The sequence below is a fragment of the Erpetoichthys calabaricus genome, chromosome 12, assembly GCF_900747795.2.
Source record: "Erpetoichthys calabaricus chromosome 12, fErpCal1.3, whole genome shotgun sequence".
NCBI classification, from domain to species: domain Eukaryota; kingdom Metazoa; phylum Chordata; class Cladistia; order Polypteriformes; family Polypteridae; genus Erpetoichthys; species Erpetoichthys calabaricus.
Window position 1 is genome coordinate 145,575,962 of NC_041405.2, and position 19,546 is coordinate 145,595,507.

Sequence of the window (19,546 nt, forward strand, 5' to 3'; positions counted from 1 at the left end):
CTGTTTTTTGTTGTTGTTTTTTTAAAATGATTCCTTACCCTTGGTGCTCTAGGCATGTGGTAATGGCATTAGAAATTCCATCTCTGCTTGGTCGAAGGAGCAGATTACCACATTGAGGATGTCTACGCAGCAGATTCTCCGCCTCTGTACGGGACACTTGGTAGAAGCACCTGTCAAATTAGAGGTGACTTTAATAGAGTTGTGTTTCCAAAACTCTCTGTATACTAATAGTCTAGAGGGTCCCTGTGGGTGATCACGTGCCTGCTGTAGTCATGTGATTATGGCAGCTTCTTTCTTTCTTTCTTAATTAGTTACATTCATGTCTCTGGTGACTCTTCCTGTGAAGTCAGTAGATGTATTGGGAGAGCATGGGGGTTCATGAGGTCGCTGGACAGGGGTGTGTGGCACTCCCGACATCTATGCAAAAGGACGAAGGTCCAAGTCTTTAGAATCCTGGTGTTTTCTGTCTTACTATATGGTTGTGAGACATGGATGCTATCCAGTGGCCTGAGACAAAGACTGGACTCCTTTGGTACTGTGTGTCTCTTCGGAGAAACCTTGGGTACCTCTGGTTTGACTTTGTGTCAAATGAGTGGTTGCTCATGGAGTCCCGAATACGATACATTACCTGCATTGTGAGGGAGCGTCAGTTACGGCACTACGGCCATGTGGCGCGATTGTTGAGGGCCCAAGTGGCTTGACTAGGCCAAGGGGATGCCCATGTAACACCTGGCTGCAGCAGACAGATGGTCATTTCTGGAGGGTGGGGCTGGACCGTGTGTCTGCCTGGGGGGTTGTCAGCCAGGATCCCGAGCTGTTTTGTTGTGTGGTGGGTACAGTAACGCGCTGTACTGGTGCATGCTCCCTGACCTGACCTGCTGATCCTTTTATACAAGCTTGCATATTAATCAAATGTAAGTTGGTTTTGAATATGCTTATTTTAAATTGTCACTGTTGTCAGCTCACTTTGGCATAACGTTGAGCACATCCTCATAGTCGTTCTCCGTTTCTTTATCGGATGGTTTGAGTGTCTGTCTTAGCATGTTCTGACGCATTGTCTCTTGTAACACCACATCTTGAAGGGCATGGATTTGTCCTGGGAGAAGAGTGAGGCAACGGGGTACTTCCAGCTAAAAAACAAAATAATAAAAAAAAGGAAAATGTATGCATGACTTAACACTTGGGAACATATTAGGTTTTACTTAACTGTTTTGAAAGTTGGAGCATTTTTAATTTTTGTCTGTTTATTTCACCATAGGCAGAAATTTTCACATTTTGGTAGGGATGCACCGATCAGATTTTTCATTGTTTATTCATGTTACATGATCGGCCGATTCAAATACCGATTTTTTTCTTTATCCCTTTAAAAAACTTACACTAATCTTCTGCATAACCAGACGCATAGAAACCAAGTTACAGTGTGTTTTTATAAGTAAACTATAGACCGCAGGTGTTAACTGTTCATTTTTTTAACAACAACATTATTGTTCAGTGGTGGGCGGCACGGTGGCACAGTGGTAGCGCTGCTGCCTCGCAGTAAAGAGACCTGGGTTCGCTTCCCGGGTCCTCCCTGCGTGGAGTTTGCATGTTCTCCCCGTGTCTGCGTGGGTTTCCTCCGAGTACTCCGTTTCCTCCCACAGTCCAAAGACATGCAGGTTAGGTGGATTGGCGATTCTAAATTGTGCTTGGTGTGTGTGTGTGCCCTGCGGTGGGCTGGCGCCCTGCCCGAGGTTTGTTCCTGCCTTGCGCCCTGTGTTGGCTGGGATTGGCTCCAGCAGACCCCCGTGACCCTGTGTTGGATAATGGATGGATGGATGGATATTGTTCAGTGACGATAAAATACTAAAATAAACAAAAATTCCTTAAAATATATACTTTAACTAATAAAATATGTACAAAAATATTTATCCATAATACAATAAAATGTTTCTCATAATTACAAGTTGTCATAGTGTTTAGTTTTTTCTGTAATGTACCAATCTGAAACAAGGCTTCATTAAAAGATGTAGTCTTCATCATTTGTCTAACAAAAAAAATATATATGTTCTCACACAATAAATTAATTGATATTGGCAATTAATTACAGCTTAAATATAAATATACATGCACTTGTAGTTTTTAATAATTTTAAATCATGAATTGCACTGTGGCTTTTTGCTGTTAAAATATACATTTACTGTATTTATAGAGGTGTGTTTTTTTTCTGCTGTGTATCAACTAAACAGTCATATAATTCTTGAGGTGCAATTATGAAATATGGATTGCCATTTTAATTATGTAGTACTTGTTTCTTACCAAAGCTTCTGCTAAATGACACACAGCAACAAATAATAATAAACACAGTAAAAATCTTTAAAAAAAAAAAAGCCTATTGTTTACTAAGCAACAGTTTCAAATTAATTTTTATTTTTTATTTTTCCAGTTAAAGGTTGTAAGCTGCTACATCTCAAACAAGCACGCCGTCCAAACTCAAGCAGTGTCCGTTTTAATTTAAAGGAGAAAATTAAGGTCTGAATTCCTGGTAGCATTTTATAATAACTTTCATTAATAAAGCATTAAGAAGCACTATGTAATGTTTAACAGATCATGAGTTCATGTTCATTCAAATAGTTATAAATGCTATTAAATTATGTAATGTACTTTTAAACATTTAAAAATGATTTAACAAAATGGTTAGTAAGGCATTTTTTACCGTTTGTTAGCACATTACTCATGTTGACACTGCATTCACTAATGTCTAGCTGATTAGGGACAAAGATCTATAAATATTAGTTACACTTGCTTTATTTATCATATGCAAGTGTGTGACTCATGACTTGTACAGTCTGTAAATCTGGTTATTTAATGTTCTGGCTTGCTTGTACACTTTGCATGTTTTCAAATCAGTTATTCATGAATTGTAGATGTTTTAAACAATTTCTCCATTGTAATCATTTGTGCATTTTTATAAATCATTTTTGTTTATTAGTTGTAAATGTTTTTGAAGTGGCCAATCTAAAGTTGAAACACTTCATGCATTAGACAGGTTGGCACATCTTTATAAACCATTTATTCTTTAGTTGTGGAGGTTTTTGCAGTACCTAATCTAAAGTTGCAACTGTTCATGCATTATAAAAGTATGTAAATGGGTAATTGATACATTAATAGGCACTGGGCTGCAACATGACGTTAGTTGAATAGTTTATTTTTATCCTTGTAACAGAAATAATCGGCAGGAACAACTCAGTTTCAATCAACATATCATGTTTATTGCCTCAATAACAGATTTGTAAAACAGTACATTCTAAAACAAATTATATATGATGTGCTGCTATTGTTTGTTCAACAGTTGTCCCCATAGAAGCCCACTGTGTCAGGAACTTTGCTATCTCTATAAAAATGTAAGATAATTTTTTTTTCTCACCATTACTGTAAACAACAAGGGAGTGAGTATCAGAAAAGACAAGTTAGAAAATGTATGCATGACATAACATTCAGGTGATTTCAGTGTCTTAAGCTGATGTTACATTACACGATTTCTACCCATAGAATATGTCTAACTTGCCAACTGCAGTTGCCACTCTCATCCTTTGGACATTTTGTGCCTGCATGATAGAGCCGGTGCTGTATAAAGGGTCAACAGGTTCGTTTTGTTTTTTCTTTCCTTTTTTCCATTCCGTCATGGTACGTAAAACATGAGATATCAGACAGACGAGCTACATTTATGCATTGCACTTCCAGATGAGCATTCATTGGTTGTCAGCTGTCATCTACACAGAAGCCCACCCCTACAACTAAAGACAACTACACATCACTAGCTGAAGTGAGACGCTGGGTATGTCGGAATAGACGACTGACCCACAGAGCAGGTTGCTCAGAAATCTGGCCTGATTGCCGCGGTCCACCTCCCAAGGGACATCACAATTCACACCATGAAGCCTCGCTTATAAATTTCAGAGCCGCACCAGTAACCCTTTGTTCTGAGATTATGAATTTAACCTGTGAACAAGTGCAGTTTTATCATTTTGGGTCTGGCATGATAGATTACTAGCCATGTGCGCCCAACTACGTTGCGCGTGTTAATGTTGTCTGTGAAGGGCTCCCTGTTTAAACGTGGCTGCCAGTCGTAAACTGGGCCCTTCGTCGCACAGCATTATGATTTTTTATAAGGGAAACAAAATTACAAAAGAAAACCCTTGGACATTGATTCGATAGGAACGGCCTACTCGGAATCATTGTCCGAATAGTAATTATGTGGTGGTGTAGGAGCATTTCTGCTTCTCTCCGTTCACAGTTCGTCTCGTTTTCACGACGCTGTCGTTTCCTCTCATGATCTCTTCTCAACCTTTCTCCAATCTCGCAGGTTGCTTTGTGGCAATCCAAAGAGTAAGGCAATATACACGGAGCAATGGTTATAAAAGGGGGACACATAGGTATCCAGGCTCTTTAAAGCATAAATAGGGATCACTTCACTGACATGTGAGCAAGCCACGGTACAACTGTGAGACGCGCAGCACTCGCCTGCTACAACATAACAATAATAATTTCCGGAACATGCTGTTACGTTGTCATTCATTTTACCCACTGCCTTTCTTTCATTCATATGTTACGTAGGCACGTACCTTTTACCTTCGGCAATCTCATTTTCTAACCAGACTTAAGGAGCTAACCAGCGTAACACTGTCCACCACCCCTTTCATTATTCCGGCACATTGTTGACATCCATGAGTAACAACAACGTACTAAACTGGAAGGTGGTCTACGCATGCGTGGAATTCGCGGACAAACAAAGATCAAGATCCAAATGAAGATTATATATAAAGATGGTTCATAGCTTTCTCATCTTAGATTTGTTCTCTGTTTTAAGGTGTTGGTTTAGATTGAATAAGAGTGCTTTAGTGTTCAGTGTATTTGTGTCCAGCTACAAAAACAGTGTATCCCTCTCGTTTTCATAGCAAATCACAGGCTCTTGAGAAACCTGTTTTGTTTTTAGTTTCTTTGTCCAAAGACGTGTGCATATCCTGGTCTGTTACTAATTACATCTTAGCTTTTGCTTCTCTTTATTTTGTCAACAGACTATTTGAAGAGGTTGGTAAAAAAGCAAGCAGTTAGTGTCCATGCTGGTATAACGACACCTCCCAGACCTATAAAGGAAATTACATGTTGAATTCAACTCTCTCAAGGTAAAAGGATAAATTCATCTGTAATTGAAGGTGCATAGAAGGTGTTTCTGTATGAAGATAGATGGCTTGGAAAATTGCAAATGTTTTTCAAATGGTAGTGTTTGAGGCTACTCAATTTTGTGCAGCACACTTTATTAGAGATGTGCCATCAAAGTAGAGCATATGATATTTTTATCTTGACTTTTAGAAAGCATTTGATAAGGTCCTATATGATAGTTGGGCATCATACTAAAAGAGAGGCGGGAGCTCAGGGTGGTGTTTGTAGACGGGTGCAGAACTGGCTCAGACGCAGGAAGCAGAGGGTGATGGTGTGAGGAACCAAATCAGAACTGGCCGATGTTAAGAGTGGTGACCAATAGAGGCCATTGCTATCTATATATATAAATGTTTTTCCGCGTTTGAAACGGAAATTACGTATGACCACGCGGAAGAGATGAGGAAAACAGCTTTGCGTCTTTCTACTTTTTAACTGCGGCGAGCTGTAAACAATGTGCGTCAGAACAAAGTGGACGCTGGGAGGCGCGGAATGTCTTGCTGCTCCGCCAGGTCGAGAGCCTCGCAGTTTCGGGCAGTGTCCTCTCTTCTCGCACTGTTTGTGACACTTCAAGTGCCCTGTTGGCTCCTGGGAGAGTGGAAATCTTTGCGAATGAGTGTAATCGGCACCATCGAAGCAGGACTCTGTTTGTAAATTGCCCTGCGCTGCTACTTACTGTCCCTTAAGGTGAGTTCGGGTCACTAAAACCGCGCAACATTCAAGGTTCCTTTTGTGATGAATTATTCTAAGAAGTAAATCACAGGCACGTAGTACAATGTTGTCAGGCAGAAATTTAGACGATCACATAGAAAATGTAATTTCTGTACCACAGCGGTCGTGTAGCGCCTTTCACAAGGGATCTACTACCGAGAGATAATCCAAATACATTTTAGCTGCTGTTAGTACTACTTACCTGTTGTGTTATAGCGCCTTTAAAATGTAGTTTACCCCCAAACCACTCCAGTTGTGCTCAATATGTCTTTACTTCTTAAATGTTAATGTTTTACTGTTTAATAACTTATAGACTACATTTTATTTTTTCCCTTGCACTCAGTGAGCGAAGCCACTGGGTAATCAACTAGTTTTAAATAAATATAAGCGACTTGGATAGGAAAATAAATAACAAGCTGGTTAAGTTTTCAGATGATACCAAGAGAGGTGGATTGACAGATAATCGAGAATCCATTGAATCATCAGGCTTGGGCAGATTTGTGATTGATGACATTTAATGTCAGTAAATGTACAGTATTATACATAGGAAATAAAAATATGAGGTGTGAATACACAATGGGAGGTCTGAAAATCGAGAGTACTCCTTATGAGAACGATTTAGGAGTTGTGGTGGACTCCACACTGTCAACTGCCACACAGTGTTCAGAAGCCTTTAAGAAGGCTAACAAACTGTCAGGTTATATAGCGCCTTGATGTGTGGTGTTTAAGTCACAGGAGGTTCTGCTCAAGCTTTATAACACACTGGTGAGGCCTCATCTGGAGTCCTGTGTGCAGTTTGGGTCTCCAGGCTACAAAAAGGACATAACAGCACTAGAGAAGGTCCGGAAAAGAGCAACGGGGCTGATTCAGGGGATGAGTTATGAGAAAAGATTAAAAGAGCTGAGCAATTTTCAGTTGAAGCTAATGGAGATTAAGAGAAGACATGAATGAAGTGTTTAAAGTTATGAAAGGACTTAGTCCAGTGGATCGAGACGGTGACTTTAAAATGAGTTCAAGAACACGGAGGCACAGTTGGAAACTTGTTAAGGGGAAATTTTGCAGAAACATTAGGAAGTTGTTCTTCACACAGAAAACCACAGACACATGGAATGAGTGACCAAGTAGTGTGGCAGACAGTAGGACCTTAGGGATCTTCAGAACTTGACTTGATGTTATTTTGGAGTAATTAAGTGGATTGGACTGGCAGCCTCTGTTGGGCTGAACGGCCTGTTTTCATCTAAATCTTTCTAATGTTCTAATATCTCAATGAAAATTTCCTGGAGGAATAAAGTGTACCAAATTTCTACAACATGAATCCACCAAGTGACAATTTGTTTCATGAATGATACACACACGGACAGACATGTTGGCATCCATAGGTGCTTCCACAACCTAAAAAAGCAGTCAGTCCAAGTTTGCTCAATTTGGGGGTGTCGGGTCGGGAATAAGCAATAAAGTTTACCTGCGTCACAGAGAGGATGAATCCCTTCCACTGCTCATGGGTCTCCAAACTTGTTGCCTACAAGAGAAGGAAAGAATGATGGAAGTTTAGCCAATGTTCGTAGCAGGCTCTGTTGTGATTAACTCTGGCCATTTGGGAAGTCACCTTCAGTTTCACATTGCAGTCCGTCAGTTTTAGTATCATAGTTGGCACCCTATAGTTCTTGCCATTGGTTTGATTGTCGGTGAGCGACACAAAGTTTCCAAGTTCCAGTTTCTCAGTGTACTGTGAAGGCAAACATACGTAGATATCTGTGATCAGACAAGGGTGCCATTTGCAAAAAGATTCATACAGAAGTGTCCCATCCTCATTAACTGGCCACTAAATTCAGCTGAATACTCAACTTACTGTGGGGTTCTTGCTGTCCTTGTAAAAGTACAGGGTATTTCCTCTTAGACAAGTCCACAACTTCGTGCCATCCTGCAGAGAGAAGGACAGATACTCAGGAGTGGTGACAAGCCAGGATAGCACAGAAAGGATAAGAGTGAAAAGAAACCTGGGAGTTCAGAAGTGAATGGAATGGGCCAAAAGCAAAAGGAAAGGCTGACAGTGTGTCAGAGAGTTCAGTGGCTTTCAAAGAGTGGTCCACAAAAGTGTCATTTAGGGGGCTTCGGTATGTTAGTCTGTTATGTACAGCTTTCAATACAATGTGTTTAAGGAGCCCCACCCTAGTTTAGCAAAAACAAACAGTCATGTGAAGCTGGCAGGAGGTCCCAGTTCTTGTTTTTCTTGGAGTTGTTAGTTCTTATCACTGTGTGTGTGTGCTGGAGAGAAGACAGGCTGTAATTATTAGAAACCACACATTTCAATTATAGCTCTGTAAGTTCATAAAAGCTCCTTATTACTGACACACGAGGGATTTGTAAAATAATGTCCCATTGTGAGTGCTCCTGTGAAATGCACAGTTCAGTAGTTGGTGAAAAAGTGGTGTACTACTGGTTCTTTGAGCTGTGAAGCACAAGTGAGAGACCATGCTGTCTGTACCCCTGAGGTTATCACTGAGACATTGTGGATCGTATGGAAAGAATTCCTTAGAAGTCAACCCGATGATTATCATAACAGGTGGGTGGGGGGGCTTGGAATCAGTAAGGTCATATCAGTGTGAACATATTACGGTACACCCATTGACATGGCTTACAGCATAACATTTCAAGTGTAGTGTAACATTTTATATTCTCTTATTACTAACGGAAACTCTTAACACTAAGACCTGGCTACTTTTTTGTTCATCACCTTGTATTTATTTATTTTATTTGTTTATCTATCTATCATGCCTTTCCTGTCTGTCAAAAAAGAATGTGTTGCAGTCACATTGTGTTCTGTACACAAGACAGTTGACACAAGTTTAAAGTCTAAATACAGGTTGAGTCAAAATGATGTTAACATTTGAATGGTGGAAACAATTTATTCACAAAACATACTTCATATGTGCAAGATGATTTACAAGAATGTTTGACCCACAAAAACCAACGAGCAACAGTACCATTGAAAGCCCTGACACACATTTCATAGGGAATAAATGATACCACAGTCCGGATTCTGTTCTTCAGGTCATTGATATCACAAACTGGCCTGCTATACACATGCTTCTTCACCATACCCCATATAATGCCTTTCATATCTATCTATCTATCTATCTATCTATCTATCTATCTATCTATCTATCTATCTATCTATCTATCTATCTATCTATCTATCTATCTATCTATCTATCTATCTATCTATCTATCTATCTATCTATCTATCTATCTATCTATCTATCTAACTTGACTGACTTAGTTAACTTACCTAAAGCAGCAGCAGGGGGTGCTTCTGTGTGAGCGGTTTGCCCGCTCGTTCTGCCCAGAGTCCGACTCACTTCATTGGGCATCAGAATGGTCGTCAGGCGAGTAAAAGAGGATAAAATACAAAATATTCAAGTTCTAGCAACCGCTCTCAGGGTGAAATTGAAAAGGTAAACCAATTCCAATTTGACGTCTTACAGAACGTTTTTTCTTCGTTTTAAGATGGACAAGTTTACAAATTCAGCAATGCTTTCTAATGGGATGTTTCAAAAGGTGTTTCTTTTTATAAGAAAATCTGACACTGTGACAGATTTTGTCATGTAACTGGCAACACTAAACTGGCCCTGCAATGGACTTGTCTTGACTTAGGAGTCCCAAAGCATGCAAGTCCCAAAGAAGCACATCCAAAAATGCACCCCAGAGGGAAAAAAAACATCAAACCTGGCTAGTATTTTTTCACCTGCATTATTATCATTCTTTAATTTATTATTATTTATTGTATCAGTATGCTGCTGCTGAAGAATGTGAATTTCCCATTGGGATTAATAAAGTATCTATCTATCTATCTATCTATCTATCTATCTATCTATTATATAGTTCCTTTCCTATCTATCTACCTATCTATTATATAGTGCCATATCTATCTATCTAATTATTATATAGTTCCTTTCCTATCTATCTACCTATTATATAGTGCCTTATCTATATATCTCTCTCTATCGATCTATAATATAGTGCATTTCATATCTATCTATCTATCTATCTATCTATCTATCTATCTATGTATTATATAGTGCCTTTCATTATCTATCTATCTATAGGTTTGAACAAATAAAATGGATTTCAAAAATATTAAATTGTAAAATGGAAGAAAGCAGGAATCCATAAACAAAATTACATAAAAAATCAAGAAAAACAACAAAGAACTTAAAGAAAAGCACAAAACAGAAGTAAAGTGATTAGAAGTCAAAGACAAAAAGGTCCAAATCCCCAAAAAGCATAACTAACAGGTTAATGGTGTCCTTGTTGTCAGGTGCACAGAGTACAGTGAAAGCCTTACTTACATGTGCCAATTAAACATGTAACACGTCGCCACTTTGTAGCGCTAAAATTAGTGACTCTAAATATCTCAAAAGGTCGGCCTTCCTTATCAGAAAGAACTACCTGATGTAAAAAAACTTCCTTACCTAAAAAATCTAAGAACATATCATTAAAAAACAAATAGAATAAGGTTACAAGCTAAAGGTGAATCCAATCGGGACAGTAGGGGTGTCAAATAACGTATGACAGTTTTTACTAAAGGAATGAAATACAAAGTCAAAAAGGAAGCAAGGAATCCTAAATCTAATCAAACAGGCAAAGCCAAAATCCAAATTCAAAGTCGTAAAAGAGAAGACAAAAAAAAAAATGTAATCATCAAAGATGGCAAAAATAACCCATAATGAGTGACAGGGAGTAGAAAGACACAACAAGGTTAATGCCACTGCAACAGGCCTAAGGCAGCGCATATATAAGGAATATGGACTCCCAATTGACAAGAGGACCCGAGAGTTAGATTTGCTGATTTGTTTTAATTGCCACTACCAAGCCACAAAAGCAAGAGTATGCAACTTGGGAAAAAATATAAACACAAGAAGAAACGAGGCAACAACACAGTAGTGTGGGGAAAACAGAAACGTGAAAAGAGGGCAGAGAAATAGTACAAATCTTAACACACATAAATGAAAGTAAGACCGATAAGGTGAGCTTTCTGCCCTTTATTCTGATACCATGAAGGTGACAGAGAATTTTTAAACAAAGGACCACAAGAAGGGATGCGAACCAAAAGACAAGCAACTAAACACCGTTGTTAAGTCAAAGTCAAAACCCAAGGCCATTGTTGAAAATACATTAAGCAGGAATAGTTTACCAGTCATAGAACACCAACAAAATAAACACTTGCTAATCTTTTGTTTTTATGCACAAGCTCAGATGAATAGGAAGTGTTCATTGTGGCTTTTATAGCCCCTCAACCCTGTGATATCACAGCCACTTGCTAGCAGGTCCTTACCCTAGTAACGCAGCAACAAGAAAATGTCGGCGCCCACAAAAAAAAAATGACATCACGGGAAAGACAGAAAAATAGTCATTTATCATTTAAGTAAAATTTTATGGAAGCAACCTAAATTCATATTGGAAATCCTTGAATCAAAAGATCCTTAGCTATTTGTCTTTTCTTTCATGAAACCTCTCTGAAAAGGCACATAAAATTTATAGGAAAAATTTAAATTATGACAAGCTTAATAAAATGGTCAGGAGTGCTTTGAGTATGGAATAGTATTTTATATTGTGGTAGTTGTTCAGTATAATTTAAGAAGTCTGATGGTGGGTGGGCCCTTTAAGCCATAGTAGGGGTTGTGGTGAGCTGTCTACCAGGACATATTGTGGATTAAAGTCATTATTACAAGACGGTTTCTCCAAAAATAATGTGGTTAAAGGATATGAGAACCTGAAAATGAGAGAAATCAAAAGGGAAGTGCCTCTTTATTTCAATAAGGAAATGAGAAGAAAAAAGCAGATGTCTGTCTGGATGTAAAAACTTCAAGTAGAAGGAGATTCTTCAGAGTTTAGAAAAAGGTTAAACTAACATGCCTGCCAAAAGAAGTCATTAATAAGAGACGACTCAGATAGTAACGGGGGAGGGTGGAGAGCCGGCCAGTGTCCTCCTGAGAAGGAGATGGCCTTCCTGACTCTGCCTGGGAATTAGATTGACATGGACTGTTGGATCAGAAGAGAAAATGTAAAGGAACACCTCCCATTTTAAAATATATGACTTTTTAAAATATGATGGGAATTAAAATGAACTGGCTACCAGAAATATTGGGGTGGAATGGAGACGCTCAGGCCGTGCCAGAAGTCAACCAGAATAAAGAATGGGTGAGAGAAAACAGTGAGGGCCTCAACTGCCAAAAATGGCTTACCTTACAACACACGACTTTTAGTATTTGACTCTTTAACTTCATAAATTAAAGAACTGAACAAAGACAAACAAAAACACACTCAACTAAGGCTAAGTAAAAAGCCAAACACTTAGTATCCAAAATCCCAAAAGTACAAGTCGGTACCTTAATAAACCAAAATTCAAAATGACCAAACGATTACAAAAAAAGGGAGAGGTAACAAAAGAGGACCACTACAAGGGCTAACAGCACATTAAAGAAGCTGTGGCAGCAGGTGACATACTGTAGATGACGTTCACACCTCTATGTTTTCATTTACAAATGGTGTCTGTGTTTCGCATTGATTACTAAAGTATCTCCGCTAACAGTAAAGAACTTGAAAACGTACATAACGTAGCTGTTCGCCTACACTGGGCACACATGCATCAGCACAAACCTTAAGAGGAAGTGTCCTCCACACTGGAGATTCGTTTGAAGCTTGTGTTTACACACAAAACAACAGCGATGGTGAATCCAAAAACAGTGACGATGAAGTGGAATTGTTATTGAGAGTAATGCACGAGTATACAGAATAGGAGTCATGTCGGCGCTAGTACAGAGACTTTTTAAAAAGCAGACAGAGCGCGATAACGGCCTGCGTTGTCAAAACTCTTTGTTTTCACCCGTCCACACTGCAGTGCCGATTTGCCAGTGTTTTCAGAAATATATGGCTCTGGAGACCATTTTCAGAAATCTCCATTTTTAGTACTTACAAATGCCTTGGTAGAGGGGGTGAAAGGCTAAAATGGAGACTAATGTCTGCATTTTTAAACTAAAATGTGGTAGTGTGGATGTAGCCTTCAACAAGACTAGCAGGTGAGGTTTATTACTGATTGAATGAAGGCAACACCTGAAGGCCCAGAATGACCAAGGTATGGATAAGGGAGAGACGATAAAGAGACGACACAGGATAGAACACAAACCTTGAGCGAGCAAGGGAATGGGGATGAATTACAAAAATAACAAAAAACGAAACAGAACTGCAGCTCCGTCAGAGGACGACAATTGGAAATGTGCAACAGAGAATTCTGCTGTGACTGGAAATGAGGTATATGCTGTGTTGGACCCAAGCAGGAGGTAGGTCATGTTACCTTCCATTTAAGAGTTTTAATCCAAACGATGTTGAGAATGAAGATTAGCTGTCTACCAGAAAATGACATTCAAGTAGTCCGGATCGGTCGTTTACATAAATAACGAATGAGAGAGAGAGAGCGCGCCGAAGTAGAAGATGGCTCTGCAGGCAATGATTGGAAATTTACGAAAAATTAAAATGAGGATACTGACATCCTGCTCTAGTGCTGGTCATTCATTGTGTGTTTGGAAAAGAGGTTTGTCTGTTGGACCAGAGCAGGGTCTCGTTTTAAGACGTTTTCACATTCCTAGTCCATTCGTTTTGTTCCAAATCAGGGGATGATTCGTTACTTTGCTTCAATTTCCAGATAGTTTGTCTGTGTTTTCAAGTCAGCTAAACTTCCCTTGGACATGTCACGGCCTTCTTTCATTGGTTGGAAAAAAAAAATAAAATGGTGGTTTGCACACCACTGCATTTTTCTGTAATTATTTGGTTTATTTACCCAACACAGAGCTGTGTGAGCAAAACACCTATTATTGAACCACTGGAAGACTACTTGAAAATTCTGCGTTACTTGGCCTGGTATGAAAAGGATGCGTTTGAGACGGGGGACTGTAGAACAGAAGATGAGGACACACAATGATGTGCTTGAGTTTTATGAAGATAGGCGTCAGGTGAGTTTCATGTCGCTGTATGATACTGTGAATTTACTCTCTTCATAGGTGCCATATGAATGTAACCTCAGTTAAAATTATCTCAAATCACATGTCTACTGTCATAATCTTTATAAATATTTGTTAATAATTATTTGTTTGAAATGTCTAATTAACGTTTATTACATATGTCAAGGGTAGTGTGCCTTTATATCCACATTGCACTCAAAGAGCGATCACATCGAGAGGACATCCGCCCTGCGCACATCACTTTCGTGGTGTAATATTAGGGGGATTGATCATCTTATGGGGCTCTGCTATTTATTTCTTGCCACCTCTGTATGTGTTTTGATCGACCCCATCAGGAGTCAATATCTTTTCAACGGCCGTGCGTGGCTTAAATTAGGTGTTGAGGTTGCTAAGATTGATTGGTAGTCGTGCGAATTGTTTAATGCAAATTATGTCACACCAGTAACGCTACACTGCACAATAACGTGCACTGAATCCACTTGACTTGAGTATTCCTACTTTTCCTCCTCTTTCTCTGTACGTTTACCATTCGTTTGCTCAGAGGTTGATGCGCTTGCTGCTTCCTGAGCAGCTCTTCTATTCTCCACCCTAGCGGCCCGCTTCTTCTCTTCTTCTGTTGGCATCTTTTCGCATTAAAACTGATTAAGTCGGTGTTTGTGTTGCAATTACTTAGTACGTTTTCCTTAATTTTTCACTTAAGCTGGCACTTAAGTCTTCAATCTGCCTCAAAAATGATTTAAGATATGAAGAAGTAGGGGAAGTGACGGCGAAGGTGATAGGAATGAGAACGACACCCGTACACATGTGCCGCATGGCCGCTGCCAAGAATTGATTCTACAATAAAATAAAATAAAAAGAGGAATAACCTTGGAGGTCAGTCATTCCAAAAGCAGATAGTAGACGTCACGTAGTAGATGTGTACCAAATTTCAGGTCAATACATCAAACGGTTTGTAAGCTACCGGTGATTTAAAATCCTGGACAGACAAACGAACAGCTACGGTAGCCTATTATATATAAAGACCAGTAACGGCGCACTGCACGATAACATGCAGTGAATACACTTGACTTGAGCATTCCTAGTTTTCCTCCTATTTCTCTGTACGTTTAGCATTTGTTTGCTCAGAGGTTGATGCTCTTGCTGCTTCCTGAGCAGCTCTTCTTTTCTCCACCCTAGCGGCCCGCTCCTTCTCCTTTCGTCGGCATATTTTCACGTTAGTTTTTGTGTTGCAATTAGTACATTTTCTTTAATTTTTCACTTAATCTGGTACTTAAGTCTTCAATCTGCCTCAAGAATAATTAGCGAAGGTGATAGGGAATGAGAACGGCGCCCATACGCATTCGCCGCACGGCCGCCCTGCTGCACGCTGCCAAGAGTTGATTCTACAATAAAATAAAACAAAAATAAAAAGAGTAATAAAATCATCACCCCGAAAGCGGATAGTAGACGTCACGTAGTATATGTGTACCAAATTTCAAGTCAATAGGTGAAACGGTTTGTGAGCTACAAGTGATTTAAAATCTTGGACAGACAAACAAACAGCCACGGTAGCGTATTATAGAAGAAGATGTGTACCTGTGTGTGTATTTATTTTTAAATTTTCTTTAATGCTCCATGTTAACCCTCGACTCATTATGCTGTGAATGAAATTCCCTACTTACTGAGAGCAGATGCTTAGCGTGATTACCACAGCAAGCACAATTCTACCCATAAGGTATTAAACATGGCTAATACATATTTTATTTAGACTTGGCAGGTATTCTTTTGCAGTAGATGGAAGTTGATGTAGGACATTTGCTCCGTCGTCAAATCTCCTATTTGGACATGCGTCTACAGTAATATGTGCTGAATTGTCCCGTCTCTCAGCTCCACAGTCGCATGATGCCCCATCTATGCTTCAGATAAGCTCACCTTCCTTAGTTTGTTCTAATTCTACTCAGTAGTACCCATTTGCGTCATTTGCGACCTTCCTTTCCAGTTGTTTTGGTCCACACCAAAGTGTGACTGGCATGTGCACATCTACCTAAACGAACCGGACTTTCAGGGAGATCGCACCAGAGTTCGAAGAAAACCACACCAAACAAACTCAGTGTGAAAATGCTTTTAGAGATGCTCCTTTAAATCCTGTAGGGGATAACGATTAGTTGTCTACCCAGAATGAATATTAGAGCAGGGCAGCGATGTTCAGGTTTGTGACTAACAGGCAGAATCTCAAAAAAATGGGAGAGACTTCCACTGGACGTCTTTGAGGTAATTATTGGAAATCTCTCAGAGTGGATATTAGGTCACGTAAAGAGTAGGGCAGGGAATTCCAGGACTATGGTAGAAGTTAACCTTGGCTGTATAATAACACAGATAATGGATACAAGTGGATACAGAAGAGATTATGGGCCATAAGGAAGTTCTTCACAGGATAAGAACATTCAAAAGCAAACCATAAAAGTTTTTAAAAGTTGTTGACTCCTGGATGGAGAGCCAGAAGGCAAGAATCTGCTTAGATGGCATTCCTTACCTGAAACAATAACCTGTCACATTGGTATACCATCAAGCTATAAGGAAAAAAATTACAAATAAGTATCTTAGTAAAGAACAGCATTTACTGCCTGGAACCTGATTAATTTGACTTTGGTATGGGGAAGTAGTGATAATCATAAAACACAGACAATCACGTTGAGACTGTCAAAGCCTGAGCCGCACCCAAGCACTTACTGAGCTGTGGACTTGACAAGGAGGCCATTCATCTGTTAAGGAGCCACAAATCAACCAAGTCAGCTCAGTGATGGGTCTGTCAAGATTAAAGCCAAAACTGGTGGGGACTTTGAGGTGTAAACACATAAGACATGAAGTCAGAAATGTAAGTGTGCAAGGAGCAGTCTGCGGAGCCTTGAGCCGACATGTGCTTTGGAGACTGTAAAAGTACAAGACGCGTTGGACCAGAGCTCTGACATCTGGGACGACAAAGTGAACAAAGCCTAGAGAGCTCAAGGGCCAAACAAAAAAAAAAAAGAGTCAATCACAAAAGTGAGTGTCGACAAAATAACTAAATAGCATTAGTGGGGTGTCAAGGGCTACCCAAATTATGACAGCTCAGATGGAACAAAAGACAAAGCCACCAGAGAAAGGAGTACAAAACCAAAAGGCGGCCAAGTCCATATAGGCTATGGAAAGACACGAGAGAGTTCTGAATCAATAACGACATTCAAGAGGCAGGAGTCATCAAGGTTTATAGAGGCTAGAGAAGATCAGGGCCACAAACGGACAAATGGCAGGCACGGTCAACACAATCTGCTGAGTCCTAAGTTAGTCAAGCTTGTGGAAGACTGGAAGTGAAAAGTCAAGCTGAGTCTGAAGGTCCAAAGAAAGTCAAAAGAGGTTGAGAAGTCATCATTTAACCATTAGTCATAAATTAATGGAGATAGGAATCAAAGTCACTTGAGGCTCAGGAGCCACAAGACAGTCAAAAGCGGTTAGGAAGTCATGGGTTAAGACGCGGGCACATTACATGACTTTTTCCAGCGATTTTCAGTCGTAGACTTCAATTAGAACATTAGAACAATCTGGACGCGAACAGGCCATTCAGCCCAACAAAGCCTGCCAGTCCTATCCACTGAATTCTCCTAAAAAAAACATCAAGTCAAGTTTTGAAGGCCCCTAAAGTCCTATTGTCTACCACACTACGTGGTCACTTATTCCATGTGTCTGTGGCTCTCTGTGTGAAGAAAAACTTCCTAATTTACCCTTAACAAATTTCCAACTGTGTCACCGTGTTCTTGAACTCATTTTAGTCACCGTCTCAATCCACTGGACTAATTCCTTTCATAATTTTAAAACACTTCATTCATGTCATCTCTTAATCTCCTTTTGCTTAAACTGTAAAGGCTCAGCTCTTTTAATCTTTCCTCATAACTCATCCCCTGTAGCCCTGGACTCAGCCCTGTTGCTTTTCTCTGGACCTTTTCTTGTGCTGTTGTGTCCTTTTTGTAGCCTGGAGACCCAAACTGCACACAGGACTCCAGATGAGGCCTCACCAATGTGTTATAAAGACTTGAGCACAACCTCCTGTGACTTGTACTCCACACGTCAAGGCGCTATAAAACCTCACATTATAAGTAGTCCTAGTGAGTTGGATGCAGTAGCAGCGCACTTCTCTGACTACCATTCATGTAGTCTGGCATCCCCAGCAACTCGGTCCATCTCATCCCACCGAAATCAAACCTTGTCTTAAGTCGTAGGGGCAGGCTTGTGTGTGTGCGCGAGTTAAAAACCAACCAGCACTCGGCCCGAAATATAATGCACAGAATGCAGCTAGGAGGAATGTGGAACGCGGGGGGTCTGGACTGCAAACAGAAGAGAGGCTCATGTATCGTATTGATATCATATTCGTGTTTCACATACAACAACAAAAAGGGGGGTTAAAAAAAAAAGGGGCAGAGTTTGCGGCTAAACTCACCATATCCGTAAAGACTTTACCCAGTGCTGGCCCTGTCGGGCAGCATGCTATTGGCTGTCAGAAAAAGGGGCAAGCTTGGCATACTTTCAAAATGTAAAATTTTGATCATGCAGTCAGCTAAAGCCAATGTTGCATTATGTGATTTCTAGTCGGACTTGCAGACTGCGGTTGCTGATCTTGTTTTCACACCACGTTCATTTTTACACGACGGGAAATCACTGAGCATGTTAAATTCCGAGACCGCGTGACGACTTTCCAGCACACAGTGGAGCTCACCCCTTTTTCCGACAGCCAATAGCATACTGCCTGACAGAACCGGTTCTGTACAAAGGGTTGACAGGCATATTACAATCTCTGCGCTTTGTTTTTTCCTTTATTCCATTCTGTTGTGATACATAAAACACAGCACATTCAAACAGACGAGCTGCTCTTTGTAAAGACCAAAGGTCCTGCATTTCTTATTCCTCATCACTACTTCATCTGCATTGTACTACTGGATGAGCACTCATTGCTTGTGGCCACCACAACCTGTTTGATTTTGTCATGGAGTCATGGACTAGTGGGACTGAGTTGCTGGGTATCTCACATTACATGACCGATTCACAGGAGTACACCTCTTATTCACAAAGATAAATGAAAACTCGGACTGAAAATCGTAGGAAAAGTCCTCGGACGTGACATGGTCTTTTTTGTAGGTGTGGAAATCAGAGTCATTTGAGGCTGAGGAATTGTAAGAAAGACGAAAGCGTATAGAAAGTCATGGGTTAGGGCCCCGTCACATCAAGCCACGTACTTCATTCTGATAGTCTTACCGAATTAGAGGTGTCCACCATTAGTGTAGTCTTACACCTTCAGCCACTCAGTCCAACCGGTGCGTGACCCGCCCTGACAAGATCAAACTTTGTTTTAAGTCATAATTTGGTGGTGCGGGGGGGTTCCTCTCTATGTGGCACAGTTGAGAACCAGTGAGCAATCAGCCAGAAGTCCAATACAAGAAATGCAATTATGAGGAGTGATGAACACTGATGTTTTGGACTGTGCGTGTTTCATGTACTTAAACAGAATGAAAAAAGAAGGAAGAGATGGATCTGCAAAACCTTTGCTTGGCCACCAGCTCTGTTGGCAGCACAATATTGCCTTGCCCTGCAATTTTGCAGTGGTGTAATCAGAT

General features: G+C 40.1%; 1 protein-coding gene across 3 annotated transcripts in view; it reads right to left on the reverse strand.

Annotated features, from left to right (window-relative positions):
- LOC114662812 (signal-transducing adaptor protein 2-like) overlaps positions 1-19,546 on the reverse strand; it is a 38,934-nt gene that overhangs the window by 7,563 nt on the left and 11,825 nt on the right. For all 3 annotated transcript variants that reach the window (XM_051935307.1, XM_051935305.1, XM_051935306.1), the window contains exons 2-6: positions 7,757-7,828; positions 7,514-7,633; positions 7,370-7,426; positions 967-1,130; positions 39-170 (exon numbers count right to left, since the gene is read on the reverse strand). In XM_051935307.1, coding sequence (XP_051791267.1) covers positions 39-170; positions 967-1,130; positions 7,370-7,426; positions 7,514-7,633; positions 7,757-7,828 — 545 coding nt within the window. The remainder of the gene's footprint in view (positions 1-38; positions 171-966; positions 1,131-7,369; positions 7,427-7,513; positions 7,634-7,756; positions 7,829-19,546) is intronic.